At 33.2% G+C, this 19,589-nt stretch overlaps 2 protein-coding genes and 1 non-coding gene across 3 annotated transcripts; 2 read left to right on the top strand and 1 right to left on the bottom strand.

Moving 5' to 3' along the window:
• LOC105157658 lies at positions 814-4,809 on the top strand. Its single transcript, XM_011074089.2, has 4 exons — positions 814-1,275; positions 2,049-2,493; positions 2,658-2,773; positions 4,206-4,809. Exons 1-4 carry the CDS (start codon positions 924-926, stop codon positions 4,625-4,627), a joined length of 1,335 nt encoding a protein of 444 aa, XP_011072391.1. The 5' UTR covers positions 814-923; the 3' UTR covers positions 4,628-4,809.
• Positions 5,035-7,691, bottom strand: LOC105157657 (auxin-responsive protein IAA27). Its single transcript, XM_011074088.2, has 5 exons — positions 6,965-7,691; positions 6,166-6,392; positions 5,862-6,000; positions 5,502-5,563; positions 5,035-5,327 (listed from the first exon to the last, which is right to left on the bottom strand). The coding sequence occupies exons 1-5, from the start codon at positions 7,480-7,482 to the stop codon at positions 5,290-5,292; spliced, it is 984 nt and encodes a 327-aa protein (XP_011072390.1). The 5' UTR covers positions 7,483-7,691; the 3' UTR covers positions 5,035-5,289.
• TRNAS-CGA lies at positions 14,970-15,051 on the top strand. Its single transcript has one exon. It is a non-coding gene; the product is annotated as a tRNA-Ser (tRNA).

The following is a 19,589-nucleotide window of genomic DNA, read 5'->3' as shown; positions in this document are numbered from 1 at the left end:
TCGAATGCGTTGTCACTCTTTCAACTTTTTAAATTAATTTGGATATGAGACTCAATTAATATGCGCGCCTTTAATCTATTTTGGGCTCAAAGTCAAGCTCATTTTAAATATTGAGCTCAGGTCATTCCAGGTTGAGAATGTTTGAGTTTGAAGTCAATAGATATAAACAAGTTAAAAGTATTATTTCAATTAAAAGTCATATGTCGTGCAATGTGATCGATGATATGTTATGAGATATTAACAATTTTGATTGGATATATGTTTTAAGATTTTGTTCTGAAAAAGTTCTTCGCCATGAAGAGAAGGCTTTAAAGTTTATAAGCCCTTAAACCTCTCATTTACAATTAATGTGGGACTCTTGCATGTATCAAACTATTTTAATATCTTTTTATTATAATATTTATCACAATAAATAATGTATAATATAATAATTACATGGTGGATTTTATTAAATTGAAATACAATTAGAGTATTATCTTAAAGTGTTTTATTTTTCAGAGGAGTAACAATAATATTATTATGGATATTACCATTTGATGCCCCCTCAAATAATTTTAATAAAATAGTACTGTAATTAATAATATAAATAAATTAGTAAAATAAAAAAAAGGTGGGGAGTCGATCAGAATCTTTTGGGCACTTCTATTTGAACTCAAATTCAATCGATCAAACTCAAACTCCTTCTCAAAAATTCCGAAATTAAAATTAAATCAGTTAAAATAACTAAAATAACCCTAAAATTGAAGAGCGCTGGATCGGAAAATAACCCTAGTTAAGGGGTTAAATTGAGATTTAACCATAAATTAATCACCATTGTTAAAATCCAGTGCAGCCCAGGGGTGCGTGCACTCCGAGCTCAAGCGGCATCTCTCTCTCTCTCACACACACACGCACACTCTCTGCTAACACACAGTGAGCGTGAAATGACTAAAGTGAACAAAATGCTCGAAAGAGCTCTCTCTATCCGGCGGCCGCCTCACGCCGTCGAGAGTGTCGGAGCCGCCGAAGACGACGGAGGTGACGAAACAGGCGACGTGTCCAAGACTCGTAAGCACATGTCCATCGCTGTGCGGGTCACCAATTACTTGACCCGAACCGGCTACTTTTGGCCTATTATTGTTATTGGGCTAGTTATCGTGATTGTCTCGTCTGTAATTATTCACTCCCGAGATTTGGTCTGCATCTCGGCTTCCTCCTCCGATCACATCTCACGGTTAAGGTTCTTCGGGTTTGATGCGCTGGAGTCGGATTTCGGATCCCTTGGTGTTCCCTGGTGTAAGTTTTCTTTATCTATTTTTCTTCACTTTTTGGCTTTTATTTGCCGTTTTTCAGTTTATTCGAGTTTAGGAACAGAATGTTTACTATTACCCATTTCCGAATGCTAGTTACGATTTTTCAAGTAAATGATCCGTGTTTGCAATTTTTGTTTGTAGTACTTAGTGGTGATATGAGTAAATTCCGGTCGTTACTTTTAGTGATATATATATACATATACGTGTGTGTGTGTATATATATCATATTGATTTGATGACTGAGATCTGTGGCTTACCTATATCATTCTGATTCTGACAGCGTACCTAGGGCTTTTTGCGCTTTTTGTTTACTTGCGGTTTGAAAAATTCGATTATAGGAAAATGGTAGCATGACGTGCTCGGTTGTCAAAGTAACCTTAAATTTAGCTACAAGTACTACAATATTTCTCTATTTTGTTATCTATATATGAATTTGGAATTCTGAGAAATCGTAGTGCTGCCGCCTTGCATTTTAAATGTTACTTGAATATGTTTTGTTCGTGTGGAGACTTGTTCTGGTGTTATGTTTTAGCAATTAGTAAGTAAGCAGTATGAGAGATTGCTTGCGGAATTGCTTTATGAATTTTGTTCACTCAAGAATAAGGTGTGACTTCCAGTCCCCAATAAAATTGTTCAATACTTTTAATTTTCACCACTCAGTGCACTTTTGGCATTTGATATCTGATCTTGTGATCTGGTTGAAGGAAGAAGTTCCCTGAATATTTATGCTCATATAATAGTTATCCTTGTCAAAAGGCAGATCGAAACATGGAAAAACTGTAGAATGGACATACAAGGATTTGCTCAAAGGTCTTGAGGAGTTTGTGCCAATATATGAGATGCGACCCATTAAAAACAACATGCATGGGATGGGTTTCGACCACAGTTTTGGACTTTGGTTTATTACACAATGGTTGAAGCCAGAATTGATGATTGAGAGTGGCGCTTTTAAAGGGCATTCTACGTGGGTTTTGAGGCAAGCAATGCCAGATACACCTATTGTGTCACTTTCACCTCGTCATCCTGAGAAGTACCTCAAGAAGGGGCCTGCTTATGTTGATGAAAATTGCACGTACTTTACTGGAAAGGATTTTGTGGATTTTGGAAGCATGGATTGGGGAAAAGTGTTGAGGAAACATGGCATCACAGATCGCAGCCATGTTCTTGTCTTCTTTGATGATCACCAAAATGAACTGAAGAGGTACACATGGTTTCTTGGATGCTAATTGCTGTTTAGTTCAATCTGCCTGTTTAGAGTATGTTAGCAATAATCATAAAAATTAGTCCATGAATCTTACATCTTCTCTGTCTACATAAAGTTCTAATAATTCTTTTCTGTTTTGGATTTGACGTTCTGGTGCTTAGATTAAAGCAAGCACTGAAAGCTGGTTTCAAGCATCTAGTTTTTGAGGACAACTATGATACTGGAACTGGGGACCATTATTCACTCAGACAAATATGTGATCAATTTTATATAAGAGGTGCGTTCTCTCTTATTACAAATATGTCTAGTCACTAGCTTTTTCTAAACCATTGGATTACAAATTAAAGACTGCTTAGTGGATTTTGAGCTTGGGAGTTGTTTTTGCATCAAGAAGGAACATGGCATCAATGACTCATTACCAGCACTAGACTCCCCAAAACTACGATCCTTCTCTGACGTGCCAAGTTCTTTTGTTTTGCTTTTATCTCTTCTAAATGAGATGTTCTTGATTTCATCAAGTTTATTCGGTATGTAATTGGTTTCTCTCTGGGTAAAGGCGTGATGTTGGTGAATTGGGTAGTCTAGTCCTGAATGTGGCTTATTCTATAGGTTTTAGGATGAAGGTTGGTCTTCCACATTGATGTCTCATGTACAGTTTACAAATTTTATTTAAACCATTTCTCCCAAAGTGTTAAGCACCTGAGTGAATTGAGGAGTGGCTGGATGGTGGAATTCTTTCCCTTCTTCAGTACTGCTAGTAGCAGAGTTAGTAGCAGAAACATGGTCATGTTGTCAACGTTTACATTTTATGTGAGACGTATATGCTTGGACAAAATCATAAGTTTATATACTGATGAAGTATTGTTAGGTCATCCTCAGTTGTCCAGTCTAAACTTGGACTTTCTTCCTGGGAGGTCAACAATGGGAGTTATTCCAAATTGTTTTCTGCCTGTACAATCTACTCCCTTCTAACTAATTTTGCTTGATTTTGTATCTTGTTCTTGTCCTTTTAGTTGAGATGGAGAAAATTAGTGAAGGAACTGGTTCAATTTAGTTTTGGGACATCTTACGAGGAAATTTAGACTTAAAATTATGAGGTGAATAACCTAGGCATGCAAAATGAAAATTTTCGTATGGTGCTGGGAAATATTCAAATATCAGTTATCTAACTAGAGGCCCATGGGCCATGAAGTGCAAGAGAGTAAGGAAGTTTAGATTAGTTGTCTTGAGAGTCCCAAAGCATTTAATTACTGGAAAATGGTATTTATGGTTGAAGAATCTTGTAGAAAGGTTCTGGTTTTAATAAATCCATCAGAGAAAATGACAAGTAGCATATATGACAGGCTCGGCAATCTTATTGCTTTGTATTGTTTATGATCCCTTGGCACAAGGAGATTTTCTTCCTTCTGCCAAAGGTTGTGATATTAAAAAAGATAAGTCTTATCAATCTATATTTTATGTTTTCTGCTTTTAAATTGTGTTAAAATATGTCTTTGACTTCATCCTTCCACGTCTTTCTATGTGATGAAAATGTGCTCCTGTGCTGCAAATCCATAAATTAATCAGTATTGCATGATTGGCAAAGGAAAATAAAATCAGCAATCTAGCACGTGTAAAAAGTGACTTTTTATGCATTGCCCATTTTTGTGATCAGTTAGATTATCTTCACGTGCTTTTCGACAATTTTAAATGATACATATTTTATCTAGGTGGCGGACATAGCTGCTTCAAAGATAGTGATGAAGCTAGGATAAGATATAGGAGGAGGAAATTCTGGGAGAAAGCAGTCGATGTGGAAGAGCTATGTGGACCTGGAGAAGCATGGTGGGGCGTAAGAGGGCAGATGCGTGATGATTTTAACCACAGTAACAAGGCAATTTCCTATGCTGAACATTTTACAAACAGCAGATTTCTGGAGTCAGTTCTGGATGTTTACTGGGAACTACCTCCAGTAGCTGGCCCTTCACTTACTCACCAAACAAGATATGATCCTGCACGTACATCCGCTCCTATAGTAGAAGATGGTAGATATCGTCTATTTCAGAGGCTTGGCTTATCAAGATTCGATACTTCTGTATTTAATGGATACACACAAATGGTATATCTTCAGGTATCTAGACCTGAAACATAGTCCTCTTGAATATGGTTGGCTTCTAGTGCTTGTAACTTGAACTTGTTAATATCTGGTACTATTCTCCTAGCTGTTTATCTTTGGTTCGTTAGATGCTTCAGCTCATTAGTACTTCCAAAATCATTACGGTCAGATGTTCGTTTATTTTTACTCCAATGCACCGTTCAGCTGCTTCAACTCAAGTTACCAGTCTTCATTATTCATCAAATTTTAACATTATTGCCATGAAAACTTGGCGTCTTATTGGTTTTAGGGCTGTGTGAAGTGTGTCTAAGAGATGTGGAGTGGCATAGCAGTAGTAGCGCTTTTATGGATGATGCAAAGATAAGACCGCAGCAAACTAAGAGCTAGGTCCTAATCCCCTTTCTGCACTGATCACAACCACATTACAAGCGGCAGGCATGATAAATATTGAATGGTGATGGATCGCACAATTGCATACTACCAGGATTTCGTTCACATACATATGTGAGTTTGTGACGGTACATATTTGGAATACATGACTGGCAAAACATTGGGATGTCTCCATTTTATGTTGTCTGATGCCTTGAAAGCAAAGCACTTCATCCAGGGGGTATGCTACAGGTCTACTGAACTTAAACCAAAAATTAAGATAAAACCCTTGTGGATTTTGGGGGAAATCCCGTCTGCCGGTCACACTCCTAGTTTTGGCTCTTGCACTTCTGCATGGTCCTTGGAGCTGCAAGCAGGAGAATCAATATATACATTTCGAGTTAGTAATATAAACAGATTATGCTACTATTTTCCCCGTCTTCTGTTTTGGTTCTTGAATTCCAAAGTTCACCTTAATTAGTAAACGACAACTGCTCATAGCAGAAACCAAGAATACGTTTAAGAAAGTTGTTGGCCATACCTAGCCCAATTGCGTCGGAGCCCTTCATGATCCTCAGTCTCTTGCATGAATCCGTGAACATCCTGAAATCAAACAAAGAATACTAGTGAATACTTAAAGCTTACAACAATATTTATAATACGATAAGCATATGTATGTTGAGAATCAGATGCACGGTTTGCTAGTGTACTACTACGATGAAATCAAAACGAAAACTCCATTGCAGTCCCATTTTAAGGTTCTTGTAAAATAATGAAAGCAAACACACTAGAGGATCCGGTTAATTCATTCTGCCTGATTTTAGCAACATATCCAAGTAAAGGTTTTCTTCAAATGTCAAGGGGGAGAATGTAGAGCAGGCAACTTGGGACGAGAACATACTCCCATGGAACATCCCCAACGAGCATCCAATCACCATCCTTATCTTCATAAGTGAGTACATATTCAGACCCATGGAGTAGATCCATTAAGTGACTCTCGCTTAGACGTTCTTGTCCTGCAAGTCCCTGACCATATTGCCCTGTTTACATCCATGCAAGAGTTAGAACTAAATCTTCAAGGAGATACTAAATTCCTAGAAACCATAACCTGAACTATCATGTCCTAGATATGGAAAAGTTGTCGCACTCATTGAAAAATCTCAAAATACACCTCCATTAGTGTGTGTGGGTAGGTTTGGGAGTACCTATTGTAAAACAGCTAAACATCTTCTCAAGAGCTGATGAAAGTTCGGCATAGCAGCGGTAAGTTTTGAGATCAATCTTCCTCAAGTATGGAGCACCCTCCATGCTGACCTTAACGTAGAGGCAACCCGATCCTGATTTTCCAGCAACCTCACTATTTTTAGGTGAATTGGTGGCAAGGGTATTCTTTCGGAAGGATCGAATTGGTGGCCATCCAACTACCTGTGCCCTGTTACAGAAAACAGCGCTATTGGTATTAACAGGCAAAACAACAGTCTTCGAAACATGAACTTCATCCACAACAAAGGTTAAATTAGATACAGTGGTTAGAGTTTCTTATGTTTAATCTGTGAAATATGTCTGAATCAATCAAATGGTGAACGAACCCCTGATCGATTAGAACAACACTTCTTAACTAAAGGGCACCTGAGTGGACAAACGAAAACGCAACAAACTTTGTAAGAAACACTGGAATGACTCTCAAGAGCTAATACACAAAGAAGACTTTCCTCAATGATTTCTTTCCACATGAAATCTTAATAATTCACAGCAATAAATATAACTTTATTATGTCCAAAATAAAGGTAGAAACTCATCCACACAATTTTCACAAGATTACATCACCAGTGAAACAAAGAACCAAACATGATTATTGTAACTAAAACATCATAACATCAACTTATATGTCCTAACTTGTCATTCACAAGACAAAAGTAGTGATACCCTCTGCTCAGAATTAAGCATAAAAAGAGCTCAAGATAATTGATTACATCAGTGTAAGAAAAAGAAAAACAAACTCACTTTGAAGCAGGGGCAGTGTTTCCACTTTCGTTCTTCTTCTCCTCCTCCTCCTCCACAGCCTTCACACTGGAAATCTCCTTCACAGAAGTCCCAGGCAGACAAGATTGCATGGTGTTATTACCTTTGCAAACTCCTCTAGGAGAAAACAAGACATCATTTTTCCCTAAATCAACCTCAGATCCACCACTGATGGACAAACCCCACTTGCCAGAACCATTGATGGCATCAGAAAAACCTCTCTTTGCACCTGAAACAAAGCTCTTCAAACTTCCCTGACAAAGCCCATTACCACTCTCATCCTTCAAATCCTTCCCAAAGAGAGAAACCCAATTTCCAGCCTTTCTCTCCAGGGATTCTGACCCTGGCAACCCAAGCCTCAGCTCAGTCTCCCTGAGATTCAAGACACTGTTTTTCTCAATCCCAGAAGCAGACGAAGAGGGTAAAATCTTATCAGAGCTTTTCTCCACAGGCAGAGGCTCTGATAAGCCTATGTAATCATGTTCTTGAGGTATAGACATCCAAAAAATCCTCAGCCTAAAACCACAATCTGAGAAAGAAAACAACTTTGAAGAGAGTATCTGACCAAACTTGAGAATGAACAAGAACAAGAATGCAGATTAGCCCTTGAAAACAGTGAGTGAGAGAGAGAGAGAGAGAGAGAGAGAGAGGATTTGTTGTGGTTCTTGGTGGGTTGGGTGTACCTCAAAAGAGCTGGTTTATGTTGATGCAGAAAAGAAGTTTCTTTGGCCTTTCTGTAGCTCTCCCTTCTTTTCCTCTGTTTTTACTGCACAAAATTAATCATCATCATCATAAATTCTAATCCCAATATAATTTGATGAAGTCTAAATTGATTATATAATAAATATAAAATATCTTTTGTATATTAATAACATAATTTAATAATAATAAATAATCATATATCAAATATACCAACTTATACATAATTAATTCGATTGAATGAAACTAAATTAGCGCAAGAACTTTCCTACCTGTCTTTAATAGCAAATATCATTATTGCATAAAGGCAATACAATTTTTGGGGAACAAAAATTAACTGCAGTTGGACAGTAGTACAATTGTTTGTTCCTCAAAAGAGTCAAATATACGACCAGAATGGCTTTTGCTCCATACAATAATTTATTAGGACTAGGATTAGGATTAGGATGCAGCAACAGGAAATACTGTCCTGTAATGTAATAAATTCTTATGTCTTTGGTCAAATTTAAATAAACTTTATCAGACAAGTCGAACTAAATTATTATTTCTTGGGTCAATTCTTACCGTATTGATAATTACATTGTTCTAAATTTCATTTCAAATCAAAGTATGATAATTATTATTATTTATTTTAACCTCGACTCGTTCATGTTTGCCCCCACTAAAAAGAAACATAATTCAATAAATATAGTAATTCAAACAAAAAATTAAGGAAAATGTAAGAATTTTGACTGTAATATCTACACAACTATAATATCTATAGATACTGAAAACTTAATAATATCACTTTCAGAAAAAAAAAAACATAAATTTTAGTTTAACCCGTTCCAGAAAAAACAATAACCAAGTTCCCTGAAAGAACAACTTAACGATTTGTGTAGAAATTCTTTATTAGAGATTTTTACTTCGAATTTTGAATGTATACGTGTAATAAAAGAAAAAAAAAAAGGAAAATGGAAGCTTTAGCTGGAGTGTGGTGTATATTTGTGCAGTAGAAGGTGGAGCCCAGCAATGAGACATGATAAGTGTCTTCTTCCCACCTTCTCCAATCCCACAAAAATACTAAACTCACCCGACAACCCCACCCCACCCTACCCCACCCTCTTCATCATTACTTCCTATTACTATTATAATTATTAACATATATGTTATAATTAAAAGCGGGTGGATCTAAGTTGCGCGGGGACAGTGCAGGCGCAGATTAGCGATAGTCAAAAAACGCCAAACCGCACGGCATCAGCGATGGAGAAAGCAGAGGGAAAAAGCAGCGGGGAAGGATCAACCGCTGAGAGACAGCGATCAATCGGCCGGCCCCAATACACCACGCAAACAGTTTTTTCTTTTTCTGTTTCTTTTTTTATTTTATTTTTAAAAAGTAAAAGAGGAGAAATTATTGGGTGTGTGTGGGATCAGGCAATATTTGGTGTTGGAAGATTTGATCATATTGGAGCAGGCAAAGACAAACATTCTCACCGCCTATCTTTACTTTTTGTATAATTTATATATAATTTCAATAAATAAATTGTTATGTTCTTAATTATTATTTAAATCTTTATATGTTTTTTTTGGGACTAGCTATATATTGCCAAACTCGATTCAAAATAAAATGTTCCGTATTTCAGTATTTTTTTTAAGTACGGAGTACACCGCAAGAAATATAATATTTAATCATAATTAATTATCAATAATTAAATAAATAACCATTAATCACAACTACGCAATGGGTATGATCGTAGTTCTTGCTAGTGTAATGAATAAGTTTAATTTTTATATTGATTTTATCTAATTATATTTAATAATAGTTATTTAGTTCATAATATAAAATGCAAGTAATAATAATTTCTTTCTAGTGGTAGTTGGAGGTATTAACATAAGCAATATATTTCAAAATGGGCTAAATTTTTTAATTATTTTTATGTACCTTTAAAATTCATCACAAAGAATCATAATAAACTAACAATTAACTTAGATAAAAATTTATGAAAAGGGAAGTTAAAGAAATTCAAAGAATTGCTGGAAGTGATGAGACTGTGTGACTTACAGTATAATTTCTCGCGATAATAGCGGTGAGACGTCAGATTCTCCTTAAAAAAGGACGATTGCATGTCAAGTTTTATAACTAATACCACATAAAAAATTATAAATATTTATCACGAAACATACTTTATATGTTGTATTTCAATAGATGCAAATGATCCCAAAATGCATTAATCTCATATTCTACATCAATTTGATTCTCATCTTCATATGGAAAATAGGAAGAAACAAAAAATAGACCACTTGATAGATTTCATTTCATACTAAAATTATATATATAAGTGAATATATACTTAAAATTCATTTAAAAAAGAAAATGGGGAGTTCACAATTTCAGATGCAGTGTGCAGAAATGATCATAATGTTTGGATTCATTTTTCTGAATGTTTTGTTGTGTTATGTGGAGATAGAAAGAGAAAAACAAAGATAAATAAGTGTGTGTTATAGATAGTATGTATGTTTGGATTTATTTTTAGAGATAATTTAAAAATAAGTATTATATATTTAATGTTGTGTTTTGAGAGACAAAAATTATTATTCAATGTTAAATCATGTCTTTTTTATATATATTTATGTATATGTGTGTGTATGTATGTATTTATGCTAAAACAGTTAAAAACACCTAAATAAGGTTGTTTTGAATTATGACAAACATTGAGTATGTTTTAACTTGTATCAAAAATAATTTGGAGAGAGAGAGGAAACCCTAAAAGTAATAACAAGTGCATGTAAGAGGCTGACACAAAAGCTCAAATATATTTTTTAATTGTTTACTAGATTTTAATTAAGGGTCTTCTTAAAGTTTAGACATTTTTTTGGAAAATTCATCCCACAAATATATATATATATATATATATACATCAGTTATGTGGTTTAATACATTTAAATAACAAAACTTGGTTAAGTAAATTGAAAATTTTATATTAAAATACATAAATAAAAGATAACAAATTGAACAATTACTTTAAATATAGACACACGTACTAGTATATAAGTGAAATTCGAATATGACTGAATAAATAAATTTTCGATCTCTATTTAGCGTTGCTGAGGCAGCAGATAGCGTCAATCCAATTGAAGTTTTTAAATATTAAAGTCCACATATATAATGAAATTATTGCTTTCGAATACCAAAATATTATCCCATTTAGCATTATGTTTTAATACCACCAATTGTACTACCCTTCTACAAAAAAAAGAGCGGGGGGGGGGGGGGACAAGTCAGCTCATCCTGATATGGTATCTGCCTATTTCATTACTTCAAAACATTTTAACTTCCGTAAATATTGAAAGATCATTATTTAAATATGCTTTATTGTTCTCGTGTTCTTTGACACAAGACTATGATTATAATGTGAAATACAATCTTGAATAATCAACCTCGTTTTTTGATTAAATATTATTTAACTTAATTTATTTAAAAAATTATGAAAATAAAAAATAAACATAAATCAGACAAAACATGATAGGGGGACAGTTTGTACTTTCCCTGTCTCTAACCTCACTATGACAGTAAATCATGCTTCTTTTTTTTACAGATGTTTCCTTACTTTCCCATTTTCTTATCAGTATGTATGAGTATCTACTGTCATTATGGGGTAAATCCCAAAAGCAACACAAGCGTGCGGATGCCATCGCACGGCCCCTACTCTCACACCCTCATTTTAAAGGACTGGATCTGTACACGTCGTCTTGGGTGGTTGTTGGGGAACAAAACGGCGTCATCTTGCTCAGTTGACTCTGGTCAATCGCTATAATTAAAACCTTTGACTCTATGTAGCTTTTGCAGTAACGTGTCTTACACCACCTAATTTACCTCTTTAATAATAATATAAATGAAGGAAAATTATAGGATATATAATTACACTATTTTTCTGTCACGTTCAGTATAATTATACATAATTTTTCTGTAAAAATCGAAACACTGTATTCTATATTTTTTACGATTGCTTCAATTTAACAAAGAGGTTCGTTCGTTAATAAAATAAAAAAAAATAAATAAAAATTAATATTTATTTTCAATTGATTTATGGCTGATCTATTGCAGGATTAAAAGATCTCTTCTGACTAAACTATTTTTATAAGGGTGAAAATATACCTTTTCATATCCATTAACATGAAAATATATAAGGATAGTTTGATAACAAGATTTGCTTGATATGCAATAAGTTAGTACCAAGTAAATATGTATAAATATGAGTTTTTATTTATTTATTTATTAATATCAATAAATCAGTGAATTTTGACTAATAAAAAAATTTAGCTTGACAAAATTCTAATTCAATTTCGTATCAAAAATAATAAAATTCGTCTAAAGAATAACTAGACATAGAAAAGTGGCAAAAAATGACTGAAGCAATTAGGTTAATTTCGATTTAGAAAAGTGTCAATTATATCCAATGTAACAGTAACGAAATAGGTCCATTTTGGATATACGTTAACTTCAAAAGGTATTAGTAATTTTTAAAATGTGGGAGTATTTATTAAATCATTCCAACAATTTAATTATTGAGAAGGAGATATATTAAAAGAAGTTTATATACATATATACGTCATACGTCCAATAAATAATCTCAAATAAAAAAAAAAGATTATGATAGAATTCTATATAATTAGAAAAAATGACCAATTTCTTGACCACCGCATCAAATAGAAATTATACATTGAGTACTATAGTAATAATTATTTAGAACTATATGAAAGTTTTTGATGTTACCATTGTAGTTCCATTTTAAATATAAAAGAGAGATTGAAGCAGCACATAAATTATAATTAATTCTCTCTTTTTTATTAAAATATTTTTTAAAGACAAAATTGTATATATATATTTAGGATAAATTATGTTAATACCCGACTCCTATAATTAGGTTCAAATATATAAACACATCACGTCCTATATAAAATTATAAATACAGTCCTTGAAATTGTAATTGTAATTACAATTACATCCTCTATTCAGGGGCAGAAGTTCATACAAAAACTACATAGTAATATACTTCTCTTTGTTTTTTGGAATCTTGCGAAAAAATTTCAATCACTCGAATATCAATTGCACGTCAAGTCAGTATTTTTTGATAGAAAAAAAATTCAATATTGACAAAAATAAAAATTTCGAATGAAGGACAAACAGGCGATGCTAACCCTAATAACTTGAAAATAGAAGCGTAAAAGGAGTAGTCGTGTGTATCTACTAAAAGCGTGATGACAACGACGACGGGGAAAAGATAAGTCGGGAAAATTCGAAGGAAAAGAACTGAAGTAAACACGTTATGGGTTTGTGCAATTAGTGAGAAAGAATTGACAAGACCACAATAAGTGCGCTTTTAATCGCTATGTCAAAAATCGTGTACGAAAAAGTCTTGAATAACGACACATGTGTTCGGAAAGGGCAAAAGGAGGCTTAGTGGATATGTCGCGTTCCGTCAAGTTGCGATCAATGTTCCTCTTATTATTATTATTTTTTTTAATACGTATATATATTATTAATCCCGTTTCCGGGCACGCGTTCCCATTTTGAGGAGCAAAAACGGTCTTCATTGTTATCAACCACGTTTGAATATTGTTTTTCAGGAAAATTTTATATTTGAAATAGTCTAAATTTAGTTTATTAATGGATAATTACATTTACTCCAGATATATGGTCTTTTTTACATACTATCCATGTTTTTTTGAAAAATTTCATATGCATCGACAAAAAACTTTATCCATATTATTCAAATTTTTTTTTCAAAAATTACACACCCCCAAAGTGTCAATATTATTACACAAACTACTTTTATTTTTTAGCTGCTATGAGTGGTTTATGTAATTATGCAGACGATATAGATGATTTGTAAAAAATTATAAATTAGAAAGTGTAATTTAATTATCCCTTTTAATAATGAAAAAGTGATCAATTTATCATCTATCATTGATGGTGGTTATAGGAGTCGTCCATTTATATGAATTGTCTGTTTGAGTTATAGCTATTATATAAAAGGTGAATCTGTCTCTACAACTCACAGAAATGAAAAATTAGGCCTATCGACAGGTAAATAATACTTAACCCCGGACCATACCTTATCACTGTCCATTAGGAAATAATACCTAAGCCCAAATCCTTAAAAATATACCAAAATAACTCCTTATAATTAGACTATGAGCGTATCATTACAAGCAGTTCTATCACTACAGCTCCACAAAGATACAGATGGATCAAAATCTCCATTCATAATCAAGTGATAAATTTATCACCACAGACACATTCGATTTTAAGCCGACTCGATTCAGTAATATACCTTATGAGAGAACATCAATCCATTTTATTTCGGGCATCACCTTTGTGGGTTTTATTTATTTAATTAAATTATTATGATTACAAAAATAAATTACTACAAAAGAATTCTTAAAACATATATATATATATATATGATATTCTAATGTTTATTTTGATTTTAAATATTTTCGTGTACTGAATATAATATAATATATTATTTATTAAAAAAGAATAGTAGTTTTATAATTCATAAGCAAGGGATAAATACAATTATCCAGGGCAGTGAGTAGTGATCATATATAGGGGGGAATATTAGGAAGTATGAGTGGAGGGAGCACTAATAAGTTGGAAGCCAATGTGGAATATGGGAGTAGCACTTTTACCTTATAATTCAAAGCTCAAATCACGCTGTCTTGAATTTCTTGAGCTACTGCACTGTTTCTCCAACTTGCGCTTTTTCCGTCCATTTTCTTGTGGTGTTGATGATGAGAGCCTTTGAAAAGTGTTTGGTACTGAAATTATTGCACCAAAATTGGTAGCTTTGTTTGGTTTCCTACTATGCTATGTCTGAAACTGCAACAATGTTGTTTAGGAGTTCAAAATTGTTGACATTATTATTTTATTTATTTATCATTGTTTTTTTATTCGCTTTGTTGTGTTTGTTTGTTATTTGGAATAGCTGGTGTTTCAGTGTATTATCTATGAATAAGTTCGAGCACCTTTTTCAATATAAGTGAAATAATCAGATATATTTTTGTGTCATGTCAATAAATTGTCAAGATTATTCGACAATTGTTGATGACTTATGGATACTAATTATGGACATGATTTTCAGTAATAGTTTAAGTAGAATGATGATTAATTAATTTATTAAATATAAATAGATTATTACATAAATATATACCCTATGAGATTTAAACTCAAAATCAAATTCACACCACATTGTCTAAATTGATAAATGATTAGAGGTGACTAATTAGAACGCAAAAGCAAAGCGTCGATATGTCCGAGTGGTTAAGGAGACAGACTCGAAATCTGTTGGGCTCTGCCTGCGCAGGTTCGAATCCTGCTGTCGACGCGTTTTTTCATTTTGATCATTTCTGTCCAGAGGACAGGACTGTAAATTCATCTCTATCCTGTCCAATTTGTAAACCGGGAATATAAGTAAATTAAAAGTTAAGAGGAGAAGTAGATGTCGGCCCATTAAAAGCAGTGCTCGATTTGAAGGGAAGCAGCCCATGTTTTCCAAATTCCACCCCAACCAATGTTTGGGCTTTGCACCAGACCACCCACTTTTGCTGCATTCAATCAACTACATACTATTATTACAAACATGCTTTTAGAACCTCTCCGTTACCAGGAAGGAACTATGTATGGTAACCTGTATTGTGTCGGTAAAATTTGGTATAATTATAAATATTTTTTATTATTTAAAAAATTATAAATATTTTTTGAATTTAATATCGTCTAAAAATTACCCTTTACAATGCGTTGTTACGATGAAATATTTGTTAAACAACTATTAATTTTATAAAGGTATTTATAATTTTTAAACCAATGAGAGAATATTTATAATTATAACATACCCTATTCTCAAACGAGGGTTTTTGCAATTCATGAGTGGTACTTGTCCACTAATTTGTGTTTCAATGCAATTATAATAATGAATCCATTATTTTAATAATATTTATAACTCAATCGATCTATAATTTCATATAGGTGCAAGACTTTTACGAGGCACATCTGAGGAGAGTTGTTATGTTGGTCGTTCTTCTCCTCTTTTTGACCATATAATTGAGAGGATAAATTACAACGGCATTTCTTAAAGTTAAGTTTAATTATACAAATAATCCATGACTTTATAAAATTCCAGATATACCCTCTAGGGGTGTTTGTGTGGAATTTTATCGCTAAATAGAGGATGCACTTGAAATTACAACTGCAATTTTTAGGCTACACTTATAATTACAATTGCTATTTTGTAATCAACAAACATACTATTATAATATTTTGTACACAATATATTAATATTTTTAAATTAATTAAAATTTCAAAATAAATAAATGCTATTATTAAAAGTAAAATTAATACCCATACTCATAAAGCTCGAACTCACGAACTCAGCCACACCACCCGGGTAAAGGGATGATTGGTACTTTCTTGCAGTTGGGTGGTTGATATATTCATATTCCGCTGCAGTTGAAGTTGAGTGATTTTCATTGAAGGGAATCATGTGCTCATTTATTGATAGATGTAAATGTACGTATATGCTTGCAATATCATATGTTTTACTTACTATTTCATATTCTTGTCCTGAAATAGCAATGTGCATGTGACATGCGTACGATAACTTCTTGATCTTGCAATAGAAAAGTATAATCAAATTCAACCATACATCATCTAACGATCCAAACACGTTCTTACCACATCAGTTCTATTAAAATTACGTGTCCAATATGTAGGGAAGAGTGTCTAGTCTGTGTTTTCCATTGAAAAACATGTGTGATCTGTCCTGTCTCGACTGGAGATTAAGGAAAATCCAGTACGTACTCATTTGTCCTAAGTCTCTGTCTTGGAATTGACCTCAATGTCCTTATTTGAGTTCAAATAAAAGGGTGTTTGTCTAATCCCGTATTAATTTGATGATGTAATGTAATTCAAATAAAAGGGTATTTGTCTAATCCTGTATTATCATAATTAGATCAAGGATAAAAGAAGAATTTGTTAAAAATAGACTAGACCAATGAAAGAGTAGATAAAGACTAGTTGATAGTCTGCATGGACTCGACACCGCCTCTCTGCGGGTTGTTGTGGCTTCTGATTTATTGAACCGTGGTGAGTTTTGTGCATATCGAATTTCAATAGCATCACAATGATCGAAGGATGCATAATGAATTTTAGCAGTATTATAATGATCGAAAGACTTTCATGAAAATTCTAAAATTATTGAAGGACTAGTTCGGCAAAATAAAAATTTGCTCTCTGATGATTTAGTCAACAACGTTTCTACTGAAGAAATAAACGAAAAAATCATATGAAAGTGAAGAAAATAGTGTGAAGTGCAAATAGTATGCTGAAAATAGCTTAAAGAGATGAGAGAGAATGAAAGTTGGAGTGTGATAGCTTATGTTACCAAAAAGATTGCATTATGCTTCAATTTATAGGCGTCCGTAGAACAAGCTCCGAGGGTTAGTTGCGGCAAATCAGGCGCCAATAGATAGTTGTGTGTGTTAGTTTTGGAAAAAAATAAATAAATAAATAAATTTATAAGATTTGGACTTATCTAGAAGAAAATATGACCGTTTGACCAAACATTGCCCAATCTACCCGGGTATATAGAGAGTGCGGTTACTTGCTACTAAAAAGTCAATTCTAGTCGGACCTCTTGGTGTTATCTGAACATCTTTTACTATGACGTGCATGGCCGCCCTACTATATGATGACTAGCTAGGCTTGCTAAAATAAGCTTTTTTCTTAGGCCTACCAGATTAGTAGAGATATTATGGCATTGTGTTGTAAAGAGTCTGGCTCATGAGCTCGTTGTTCCCGTCGCCAGCAGCTTGTTGCCGGAGCCTCCTCATCGTTGAAGGCCATCTGCAGATTTGAGATAATTTTTACTTTGGACCCTTTTGAGTTGTTATGCTTCAGGTTTATAACCTTGGTATGTAGCCGTGAAAGGTGGACGGAATATTGAATATTATACCTTCATATATATAGTCATGTATATGCATAGGTAGCAAGAGCTAACTAGCTAATCTACGGGGTCATTCCGATTTTGTAGCGGGATGGAGCATAAAAATTATCGGTATAGATCTCAGGTCCATCCCTATTAATTTATGTCAACCCTGATGATGTATTTGGGGATGGACGGAGCCACACAGAGCCATTTGGTCGTTGTAAATTATGCAATTCCTGTCGGTAAATGGCGTCAGGATCAGATAAAAATGCATGGATCCTTCTCCTTGTACCTGAGACATGGGACAGTTTTAACTCTTCATCAAGGGGGATTCAGTCTTTTAACTCTTTTATCAAGGACAGTTTGGTCTTTTTAAGCACTCTCACGAGTAATCCTATCAGTATTGGTTTGGTATATGTTGCTGTCGTGTGCATCTGTTAAGTAAAAGGAGTTGAGAAATTTAATGATCATCTCCGACAATCATTCTCTGAATCTTGTACAGTTGTGTGCTAATTAGAGCAAGCTTTCTCGGTTCAACCTTCCACCAACATTTTAAGGTTAACACAACCTTTGATTGGGTAATTGTCTCAACGCTTAGTTGTAAGTTGTAATAAAATGAGCAAAAAGTGCAGCATCATATATGTCTTTTCTTTCTTTTTATTTTAGTCCTATAATTATAGGGGTAACACTTTGGATCCTCTCTGATTTTCGAATTTGCAATTTAGGATTATAACTTTAAAAAAAAAATCATCCGGAGATTCTCAATTTCACAAACATTTTTGCCTTCGGTTGAGTAAATCATCCAATTTTCTCTCAACAAAAAAAAAAAAAAAAAGAGAGATACTACATTTAGTCCAAAATATTTTTAGCGCAAACTGTTACATCAACGAAACTGACTGAAAAATTAAAAATTTCAAATTTAAAAAAGTCTCATGCCAAGCACATGCTAATTCCGGCACCATTTAGAGTGAATGTGCTAATATTTTTCTTTTTCTTTTTTTTCATTATAGTCCTCAGTGTCAAATTTAAAACTGGAGAGAAGATCAAAAGTGTCATCCCCATGAAATGTATGATTTGAGGCATAACTACAACTAAAAGAGTGAACATATCAGCACAATCTAAAATCTAAAATATATATAGAATTAATTATCGGACAACATAAAGGAATTGATAATAATGTCCGTTGATAATGATATGGATAGCTCTGGTTTTTGTTGTAAAGGAAAGAACAGTGCCCTCCCCTTTCTTGAACCCTAGCTATAATTATCACACTAATTAATTATTTTCAAAAGATAAGGATCCGATGAGAGACCCCCACGGCCACGCTCCAATTCCATTTACCATTACAATATTAATCATTTTCCCAAACTAAAGTTGTTTCTCTAATCTAATCCCAATCAAAAGTTGTCTCATAATTTAAAAATTATAAAACAAAAGTTAATTTATGTAGCACCAATTATTAATTACCAAAAAAAATACATATAAATATATATTAATTGAAAGCAAAGAAAACCTAAAGAAATATATATTAATTAATTGAAAGCGAAAACCTGGAGAAATATTTCCTGGAGCAATGACTTAATCTTAAAGGATGAGGTGGAGTCAAGATATGGTTATTTTTCTCGGGATGCTCATTGATTTTCCTCCTTTCTTTAATCATTTAGTGGTTTTTCCAACAATAGGAAATATATGATTTTTTTGGTCACGCAACGGGACAACAACTATTAGCTGTTATTTTTGTAAGCAAGACAAAAATATTAAGAAAGAATAATTAAAAAATTATGATAAATATTTCGATAAATATATAAATAAAAACATGATAAATATTGATTAATTATGCTCAAAACTTAGATTTTTGTATTAATTTTATTCAAATATTATAGTAGATAGTTTTGATTTATTGTTACGATCATTTATATATAAATTATAAATTATAATGT

Source organism: Sesamum indicum, linkage group LG3, assembly GCF_000512975.1.
Source record: "Sesamum indicum cultivar Zhongzhi No. 13 linkage group LG3, S_indicum_v1.0, whole genome shotgun sequence".
Lineage (NCBI taxonomy): Eukaryota > Viridiplantae > Streptophyta > Magnoliopsida > Lamiales > Pedaliaceae > Sesamum > Sesamum indicum.
Note: the sequence above shows the minus strand (reverse complement) of the source record. Positions and strands in the feature narration are given on the sequence as shown.

Coding starts and splice junctions, on each gene's coding strand:
- LOC105157658 (XM_011074089.2), top strand. CDS start 924: ATGACTAAAGTGAACAAAATGCTCGAAAGAGCTCTCTCTATCCGGCGG. Junction 2,494..2,657: donor CACCAAAATGAACTGAAGAG/GTACACATGGTT, acceptor TCTGGTGCTTAG/ATTAAAGCAAGCACTGAAAG. Junction 2,774..4,205: donor TGATCAATTTTATATAAGAG/GTGCGTTCTCTC, acceptor TATTTTATCTAG/GTGGCGGACATAGCTGCTTC.
- LOC105157657 (XM_011074088.2), bottom strand. CDS start 7,482: ATGTCTATACCTCAAGAACATGATTACATAGGCTTATCAGAGCCTCTG. Junction 5,564..5,861: donor GTTGGGGATGTTCCATGGGA/GTATGTTCTCGT, acceptor GTTTGATTTCAG/GATGTTCACGGATTCATGCA. Junction 5,328..5,501: donor CTCCGACGCAATTGGGCTAG/GTATGGCCAACA, acceptor TCCTGCTTGCAG/CTCCAAGGACCATGCAGAAG.